The following is a 9,963-nucleotide window of genomic DNA, read 5'->3' as shown; positions in this document are numbered from 1 at the left end:
TAAGCTAATTTGCAATGACTGGCCTTTAAAATACATACAATAAAATAACAAGAAAATACTTTTTTTTTTAAAAAGCACAAAACTCAACAAAAAAATACATAAAAAACGGCACAAAACACAAAACCCAACAAGAATATACTTACAGAACAGCCTAAGACACAAACAGTGCACAAAACAGAATCACTTTACAAACAATGATACAATAAAATCACCATAAAACAACAAGCAAACAGATCATTTGTGACTGATCCCTCTATAAAACTGATCCAGTCATGATCCCATTTGAACTCTGTGGGTAAAGAGTTCCACATGTTGATCCCCTGAGCAGAAAAAAATCATCTGTCCAGATGAGGGTTTACAAAAGGGAACCTTACAATTCCTACTTTGGAAAAAAAAAACAAAAAATTTAATTCATAGGAGATAAAACACATCCTTGCTTGGGGTTTTTGTCACTACAACCCAACTAGTTCTGGTATGACCAGCGGCTTATTGGTCTGTGTAATTCATCTGGGAGAGTTCATCTTTTACCTCGGATAATGTGTGTTAATGTGTTTCCTTTGGGTGCTTTTCTTTGTACCCCATTAACACTCACATGATTGTAAATGCAATAAGATACATCTTATGCTTCTTTATACCACCCCACTTCGTTTTACGTGGAAATAATGTATGTTTTATCTGACAATTATAATTACTTACATTGTAGAATGGGATTTTACAACCAAAACATGATCACATTATAAAATACAATGGCTTGTTATAGATCCAACAATCCTGCAGTGCCCTGAAGTTATATTAGCTCCACGTCAACTACCTGCAAGATAAAAATGCTGCTTACAGAGTAAAGTATCAGCATTAATAATCAGACAAGATAACAATGGCAGGGGCCATTCTGCTGTATAAGGAGTACTTTTACTTTTCATACTTTAAATACATTTTTACTGATTACTTCAGTAAGATTTTGAATATAACACTTTTGAGTATTTCTACATTGTGGTATTGCTACTTTTACATAAGTTAAACATTCAATATTTCTTGCAAAAGTGGAGACTAGAGTCTTCTTTATTGTGGACCTGTTCGGTGATTAGATATAATCAGTCCGTTGAAACATTACAAAAAAGCAGGTTATCAATTGCAATTTTGTCTTTATTGTCCGTTTTGTGACGTAAATTTGATTTACATTGCTCGTAGTAACCGGCCCTCCTTCCCCCCTCTCTATGCATTTTGTACAGTGTTGCTATGCTGGAATATTACATGTCCCCTGGTTTGTTGTGTGGTAATATGATTAAACTCAATAATGTCGGAATATGCACCCTGCAATAACGAATATCAGCTGAAAAGAAATGGCTTTAATGCTAGATTTTACTCATGGACCCTTTTCAAGACATTACTTCAAGGTCAGGTGCTAAAGCAGGACCCATATTAAATCCTATACCATGATAGTTATAATAGCATTTTACTAATGCTTTGTATATTCCTGAACATAGTTGCAACTAAACGTATGCAGAATACCACAAACCAGCTGCTACACAGTGAACCCACGCTTTGTAGGGCTCCTGGGTAATTGTCTGCACTTTGCCCAGTTGATAATCCATCTTTGCAAACCAGCCTCACCGTCATTTTTCTGCCATGCCTTCTTTAGCTTTACTTTATGGTCAAAAGCCGGAATGTATCCAGTAACCGATCAGTAAATGAATGCGTGTAAAGCCTGTTGAAAATGTCACATCACATCCTGCACGATTTATAATTCAGCTTTCAGGATACTAAATATGAAAGAAGCTACCTCCATTTCAATTTCTAAATGAAAAAAAACATCACAATCATTTCAACCTTTAAGATACTTGTTTGGATTTTTTTTTTTCCCACTTCGCTCCCTTCAAGGTCAGAGGTTCAAGGTCAGCTCCAGCCCTCCGGTGTAGGGTCCCCTTGTGGTTGGACAGTATCATTAACCATCGGGTCATTTTGCCACCACCCTCCAAGATTAGTAGGGCCTCAGCCCTGATATAAAAGAGGAGTTTAAGCAATTGATAAAATTGGAGTTTTTTTCTAATTCCCCCCATCAGTTTTTTTATAGAGTGATAAGTATGGCTCCTTGGTGCCCTGTATAAACAGATTCATGAAGAGAGACTTGCTCACTCGCAACCTTCAGATCCTTTTCTTGCCTTCTGTTAAATCACAAGGAATAAGCCTCCAAAAAAAGCCAACATTTCAATACTTACAAGTCATGAAACAAGTTCCGTAAATCTATAACAGCAGCTCACCTCAAACCAATAAGTTACACATGAAGATGAATCAATGATGCAGTCTTAGCCGGCTGCCACAGGTGGCGCTGAAGGCTGCAGCAGCCTCAGAGCCTTCCCTGTAGTATCTCAAACAGTTGCTCAAACATATCCACAAAAATAAAAATAGACAGGAAGGGTCGTTGAGAAGTGGCAGACAGCAGATGCCTTCCCCCCCGTGAAGCACAACAATATCGTGGGGATTTTCGTGAACGGACAAAGAACTGCTTTCTTTTCATTATTTGGATCAATTCGTTGACATTTTTTCAGAATTGTTTTGGTGGATGACGATAAAAATTTGGACCTGAACACACAACAAAACAGGATGAAAACAGTTAAAAACATAACTAGATCTCATTACAATATACTGTGAGCTATGCACACAACGCAGTGACTATATTATCGGTTGTAACGCTTAGGGTTGCTCTTTGGTTCACTTTTAGTTTGATGTAGTGCTAGAAGAGGGAATAGGAAAGTTTTAAAAAAATGTATTATTCATGCCAAAACACTGGCGTTTATTGAGATCTGAAATTTCATGTACAGCAAAGAGGTCCCTACAAACTCTTGGTTGTACATGAAATTTCAGATGAAATTTGTACATATATATATACACACGCACACAGAAAATAACATTTGTCTTTACATCCTCTAGAGGGAGCCACACCCCATTAAATAACCCATCACTGACCCCATTTTGATCAAACAGATTGAAAGACAAAGTATCAATATCAAGTGAATTTGCTGACTTCATTGTCCATTTAATAGTGAAGACAATTCACAGTTATAGAGAAAAAAACATGGCAATCGCCTGTATATTAAGACAAACAACACAGAATAATCAAAGGTGAACTCAGGCCTTGTATTGTCCAATGTTAATCAATAATAGAGTGCACTTTTCCCTCATCCTCACACTGTAAATAGGAAGATCGATAGCAAGAGCATTTATCTGCGTCCCAGCTGTTTCTTAAATGCCTTTAAAGACTTTGCCATCATTGGAGCAACTCCTGTAAGAACAAAAAATAAATAAAACATTAAATATATCAGTGAACACAAATCAGGTAAATGAAATGTAAATCAGGATCAGACAAAATCAATATGTATAGCCTTCATTCTGACCTTTGAAGAAAATGACTGGAGAAAAAAAGAAACAAAAACTGGCAAATATCTGAAAAGGCGAATTGGAAAAGTTTGGAAAGTTGTCACAAACATCGCATCTACAATACTCTCTTGTCGGCTCACTTGTTTTTTTGCGGGGGTCTTGTGTATTGCTTCCCCCTGAACTGGAGCTGCTGGACCTGCTGGGCTCATTACAACTGGGCCTCAATCTGTTGTCCTGAACCTTGACACTGGAAATTTAGGAAATAATAAGCACAGTGCATAATTTGTTCAGCAGAATTATTCCTAAAAAAAAAAAAAAAAAATCATCGCACATAAAATTACAAAATGAGTATCCATCGACCTCATAATGTCAGCGTTACACCAGGGCTAGTGAGCATTAAATCCCATGTTGCAGCAGTTGACAACAAAGGACCCCGGGCCCTCTCTAATCAGAATAAAACCAGTTTATCCAGCACATTGCTCCAATTCCTGCGTTAGGCTAAGCTCACCCAAAAAGCATTTCACCCACTGCTATCACCCGAGTCTCCAACAGGTTATGACCCAGCTAAGCTGCTGTTGTTGAGTGATCACTTTGTAGTTACGGGGTTTTATGTTGAAGAGGAGCACAGCAAGCATAAGGCTTACCAGGTGTCAGTGCTTTGCCAAAGATAAACAGATGCACAGCAATGCCCCAGTGTGGCCCTTATAATCTTTGGTGTGTTTAGGAACTTTATAATTAGTAAAAAAATTAAAAAAGAAAACTGAACTTAGCTGAATTTAATATACATGAGCAAATACATGTTTTAAAAAAATCCTGAGCCAATCACAAAACCTATGCGGATATTCTTCTATATTTAGGAAGCTGAAACCCACCTGCACCTGAGCTGATGAGGCTGCTGAACAGCAGTTCCATGAATTTCCTGCTGAATTCGAACATCTCTCGGTGGCTTGGCAACAGTGTGAATAAATGCCATCTTCACCTGCCGACCTAAAAAATAAAAAGAGTCAGAGTGTACAGAATGCAGTAAGGACTGACCAAAATGTTTTTCTACAGTATAGGAAATAAACCCTTTTTCATGTTTATGATTTTATTTCACAAAGGATGTCATTTGGATTTCTTTGAGAGTAATCAGCACAACAAGACTGTTCTACTAAAGATTTGTCTTTCACAGTTTTAGTTTCAGCAACAGCACACACCTTTGGGTTTCTTAGAATGTGCCGAAACAATGCTTTTTGTCAATCTTTGGAGTTTCCTTTCCCTCTCCTCAGACAGCCTGATGTACATCTCTTTCCATGATTCATACTCCTGAAGTCTGGAATCTTTGAAGTCTCTCTGACAGTGTTTCCCCCATAAGTGGTCTGTCACTCCAACGTAGATCTGTGGAAACAAACGGTTACAGGGCTGACAACAAATAAACACTTGTACGCACAAACAAAATTCTTTTCTAACCGCAACTTTTACAATAACTTCTCTAATCTCTCCCCCCAAGGTCTACGAAGTTTTTTACTGACCTAGAAATGTAATTTCAGAAAAAACTGACACACTCAGTGGCCACCGTAGGTAAACTTACTCATTAACACCATTAACAGCCGGCTTCTTCAAATCTGGCACGTCTTAGCATATAAAGAAGGACAAGGGGGTCAGGAGGCTAAGAAATTGTCTAGCCAAACGTTGTCCTACACAAGCTAAGCCTTCAAACGCAACTTTGAATGTGACAGGATTACCAGTGCCAGATGTGACCATTCAAGCATCTCAGAAAAAGTTACGCTTCCCTAGATTTTCACAGTTTACAAAACAAACAGCATGCAGTTATGGCTTCTCTGCAGACATAAAGCCCACACACCTTGACCGGCCAGATTAGCTGACAAGAAGGCCACAAGTCAGCAGTGAACAGCCCAGAACAACAGTGATAAGCAGAAGGACACCAGTGATTGTAAACTTGTTGAACTTTGCTTGGATGAAATACAGCAACACCATGATTAATCTACAACAATTTGGGGAATTGATCAGTTGTTTAGGTCCACCATGGGCTTTCGGATGTTGTCACAGGCACAGGCATTGGTTTTCTGATATTTTACTGAAGAAGCAGAAAATGAGCTACACTGAGCACATGATGATGTAATTTGTTTGGTGAGAGGTGGGATCATTTCAAATGTGAAAAAGTTATAACCAGTCCTGTTCTCTAATTTGTCTAAGCCGTAGAAACGGCTGTATATTTAACAGATTTTTCCAAATTTATGTTAAGAAAATACTCTTGAATAATGACCGTGTGCTGATTTGGCTGCAGCATACAAAAAAGGACTGATATACACAGCAAATATTAAGATTATCTGGTAGTATACCACAGTATTACTGGCCAAATACATGTTCTTTCAGAGGACATGACACTTTTCTGTAGTGCCAAAATATCAACTCAGCAGAACCAGTGAATCTTTTCACCCCAGGTCTCTCTATGATTTGAATCCTCGTTGTTTTGCTGCTCATTGTTTTAAAATGCTGCCAGGAAAATTGCAGTGACTTCTGTTTACTCTGATTGCTTGCACAGCCTCCGCCCCTCAGGGGGTCAGAACCGGTGTTTCAGCAGGTGTACCTAATAAAGTGGCCACAAAGCGTATGTCTGCACTAAATTGATTCATATTTCACATCCTTACTGGGTTGCATTCTTCAATGCGTAGCAGCTGCTCTGGTGTACACCTCTCCAACACTGGCTCGAGGATTTCAAACGGGACTCCACCAGTTTCGTGAAGCACTGAGAAGAGATTCCCTCACCTAAATATAAATCCGACAAACTGACGGACATCAGAGCCGTGCAAAAAGACGTTCTCCGGTCACTCTACTCACAGTTAATATTGTTCTGGAGTGTTCGGATACACTGTTGGTACAAGCTCATCATGGTTGGGAGGAAGACGGTCTTGGCGCCAGAGTACACTTGCATCTTCCTGTTAAGTCGCTGACCGGTGAAGATGGCAGACTCCTCGGAGACGTCGCAGAAATCAGACTCCTTCTCAACTTTAAGAGAAAAGACGGAGTCTCAAGAACAAAACGAATGTGAAAATACAGTTGTATTTGCTATAGATACAATACCTTTCCTATCAAAGTACTGAAAACTGGATGGCTTTTGACATTCAGGCAGAACAGCAGGTAAAGGAAAGCTCATCAGGTCCATCACAGACTCCTGAAACTTCTAAAATATGAGGGATGATTAGTCAATATTAATCAGTCATGGCCTGCACTCTAAAAGCAGAACCTTTGCTATCATTGTCAAATATACCTCTTTTGCAGGGCTAAAATTTAAAGACATCACAGGTGACTTGAAAGGTTTCGTGCCGGGATCTTTTGTTGCTCCCTCTTTTACTACAGTCTTGATTTTTTTGGGAGGTTTCTTCACTCCACATCGTTCTTTTCTCTTGAAAACACTCACATCATAGTTCAAGTACGATTCAAAAGACTTGGAGGGCTCCTCTTGGTCACTGTCACTTTCCTTGTCTCTGGGTTTCATTTTGGCCTTTTTGCTTTTGTCTTTTGAATGTCCCTTATTGTCAGACTCTTGTTTGTGTTTAAGACCAACTTGCCTCTCTCTACTTGTTTTTTCCCTCTCTCTCCTTTGGGCCTCTGAGTTCCTTGATATTCCTGAAGATCCGTCATCTCTGACACTGGCCTGTTTTAATGTTTTTGAGTACTTGTCACTGGACTCAGATGAAAAAGATTCTTTGCCTTCCTTCGATGATTCTTTGGATGGCTTTGATTTCTTATTTGATTCTTTTTCTAACCCAAATCTTCCACCATCAAAGTTGCATTTCAGTTTTTCCCTGGAATCAGACCTGAATCTCGGATGAGTGTCCTCTGAGTTTTTGTTCCCAAGCAAAGTATCACTGTCTCCTGATTTTCTGTCACTATGATCATTTTTCTTCTTCTTGGAAACAAATGAATCGTCTATTTTATCCTCTTCATATTTATTTTCCAAGAGGTCTCTCTGAAAGATATTCTGGTTTTCTTGGTGACTTTTTTCTTTAATTTCATTCTTTTTTCCTTTCTGTTCTTCACACCGTTGTTTCTCTGAATCGGCTTTCCTGTTCCCCGACTTGAAGAGGGCCTCATCTGAAGAGTCCTGACTCTTGCTATGAGAGCAGTTATTGTTTGAATCCTCTGCTGTCAAACTTACAGTATTTGGACAGTTTTGGTCGTCCAGTTTGTCTTTGACAGACATAGTCTCTGACACGTCCCCATCTTCCGTGTGGCTGCATCAGGGGAAAAATTCCAGATTGAATTTAAGATGTCAAACACAAAATTTAAGCACAATCAATCAACATATTTATAAATAGAACTAAAAAATTAAACACACTTCACCTTGAGAACTCCTTAGGGACCAGTTTTTTCCAACCTCTAACTAGCGACTTGGCAAATTCTCCAGCCTGTTCGTGTCTGCGCAAGGAGTTAACCGTTTTGCCGATTCCAGTTTCCTACATGTAGACGCTAGTTAGTGCAATCAATGAAAATTTTATGTATTCCAAATGGGTATGAAACTTTATCAACACAAAGTCCATTCTTTGAGACTCACTGCAAGAACGTCTAGTGTGATATCCAGATCCTTGAGTTTCTGCAAGATTTTTAGAACCTAGAAAGAGAGTAACCGACACATGAATCCCTCTGGTTAAGTTTCAAATGCTATTACTAGCATTTACATTTGGGGGCAAACATCTAGTGTGCTTGGACGTCGTTTTCACACACATTTAGGACAAAAAGCTGCTAAAATGTGAGCCAAATTGAAGACAACCTGACTTGCCAAATATGGCAGTCCTGGTTTTGGATCAGCACAGTTGCTGATTGTGCATTCAGAGAAGAAGCTATCTATGGGAACCTCACACACCCACCTAGGCGGCTCCTTTTACTGCGAACTATAAATGGACAATGCTACTGCTGGTAAATAAAATCCAACTGTGACTGAATGGGGTGTTTTCCGGGTTGGTGAATTTGCAATTCTAATCTAATTTGGATTTAATCCGACAGGCCGGAATATTTGGCCCATTCACATGTACACACCTACAAAGCAAAACGGACTTAAACAAGCCTTCATGGATGATGGACGGCGGCCATAAGCTGAACAACTGGAGGAGCTGCCAATTTTAGCAGCAAGGCGCCTCCCATTTAAACAGCCCGACCCCCCCACGGGAAAGAGCTTCAGAGGCTACGTGGCTGTGGCAGCGCACATGTCACTGACTGAAACGGCGCTGAATGAAAGAATCAATGAATAAAAGACGGTGGAATTGGCGCAGGCAATAAAAACAGAGTATGGAGGAATTGTTTTGTAAGAACTTGAGGAGGAAGGAGAAAAATAATAATAATTAAAAAAAAAAATAAAAAATTCCAAAACAGCATTCGTGTTTTTTGAAGCAATGATTAGTTATATCATTTTCTATGGACCAGACAAATCAGAAGATGAGAAATGAGAGTATGCTGCAAACAGCCCCCCGTAGCTCTGATCCGTTCACTCATTTGAAAACATATAGTGTATCTACCGTAGCAGACTCTGCTGTGCCTGTGAGCTGGAGTTTGAACCGCATGACTTTCCTCACCACATCAGAGCTGCTGGCCATCACGCTGATTCACGTGCAGCCGTCTACACACACCGGGCAGCGCGCGCGCCCATTGATGACACTGTTATAATGGGCGGAACCGATGACAGAATTGATGTCGGGCGTGTGGGTTAGAAACTCTGTAGCCGTTCACGATTAAACATGTGCATATGAGTATGTGACAAACATTTATCAACATATTGTTGATATAAGGAACCAAAATTAAATGTTAATGAAAATAAACTACCTGTCTGAGAATTGCCCCCTGGCCCCCTGAATGGACACATGGGGCTAATAAAAGAGAGGTTTCTCATCCTTCAAATCAGAAATAACAATCAGTATTTGAAAACAGTTACGGGTGGCATTATGATTTTCTCCTGATGTGACATGAAAAGGCCTTAAAAAATCCCGCTCTCCTTTTAGGAGTTGAGATTCAAGGCCTATAAGATTGTGACACATGTATTTCAGAAATGTGTACACCTTTCGGCCTTCACTGACCAACAGAGCAATAGAGAGCAATAATCTAATATGAGCTGAACCTAGATGGTGGGGACACTGACGCTTCCTCAAACAAACAGATTCACATTCAAATTCACCTTTATTCTATGTCTCCTTAGACCTTTGTACATCCTCGGCAAAGAAAGCTGCGGGATAACATTACTAAATGTGCTGGTAATGAAGAGGCGCTTGTAAGTTGCTGCTGATTTCTATTCAAATTGTAGATCAAGTCCAACAATAAATCAAGGTCATTTTATTTGAGGAGTTTTACCAGCAGGAGTGTTGTAAGAGTTAATTATCAAAAAATCGTATTTCTACCTGGATAATAAAACAAGATGTCTGGGATGTCTTGGGATGTCTTCATATGACATCCCATCGAGGATATAGGTCGAGCTCCCACAGTATGTTGACATCAACTGATTGGAGACTATTGTGGGACACAATGTGTTGGGGGTGTATGTTCCCTGCCCTCTGCCACATGCATTGCACAATACTTGATTGGCACTCGCTCCCCTAG

The 9,963-nt window shown here is 39.6% G+C and overlaps 1 protein-coding gene across 2 annotated transcripts; it reads right to left on the bottom strand.

Moving 5' to 3' along the window:
- Positions 1-3,004: 3,004 nt before the first annotated feature.
- Positions 3,005-9,034, bottom strand: eloal (elongin A, like). Of its 2 annotated transcripts, none has more exons than XM_040138383.1 (11): positions 8,892-9,034; positions 7,934-7,990; positions 7,723-7,835; positions 6,647-7,613; positions 6,460-6,559; positions 6,217-6,384; positions 6,027-6,124; positions 4,572-4,752; positions 4,248-4,362; positions 3,516-3,622; positions 3,005-3,280 (listed from the first exon to the last, which is right to left on the bottom strand). In XM_040138383.1, the coding sequence occupies exons 1-11, from the start codon at positions 8,967-8,969 to the stop codon at positions 3,219-3,221; spliced, it is 2,046 nt and encodes a 681-aa protein (XP_039994317.1). In that variant the 5' UTR covers positions 8,970-9,034; the 3' UTR covers positions 3,005-3,218. The 2 variants fall into 2 exon arrangements, with proteins under 2 accessions (XP_039994317.1, XP_039994318.1); XM_040138384.1 differs by having other exon boundaries at positions 8,949-9,032.
- Between the last annotated feature and the right edge of the window lie 929 nt (positions 9,035-9,963).

The sequence above is a fragment of the Xiphias gladius genome, chromosome 11 (genome assembly GCF_016859285.1).
Source record: "Xiphias gladius isolate SHS-SW01 ecotype Sanya breed wild chromosome 11, ASM1685928v1, whole genome shotgun sequence".
NCBI lineage: Eukaryota > Metazoa > Chordata > Actinopteri > Istiophoriformes > Xiphiidae > Xiphias > Xiphias gladius.
This window is presented reverse-complemented; position numbering and strand designations above follow the sequence as displayed.

Coding starts and splice junctions, on each gene's coding strand:
- eloal (XM_040138383.1), bottom strand. CDS start 8,969: ATGGCCAGCAGCTCTGATGTGGTGAGGAAAGTCATGCGGTTCAAACTC. Junction 6,560..6,646: donor ATTTTAGCCCTGCAAAAGAG/GTATATTTGACA, acceptor CTCATATTTTAG/AAGTTTCAGGAGTCTGTGAT. Junction 3,623..4,247: donor CCTCATCAGCTCAGGTGCAG/GTGGGTTTCAGC, acceptor CTAAATTTCCAG/TGTCAAGGTTCAGGACAACA.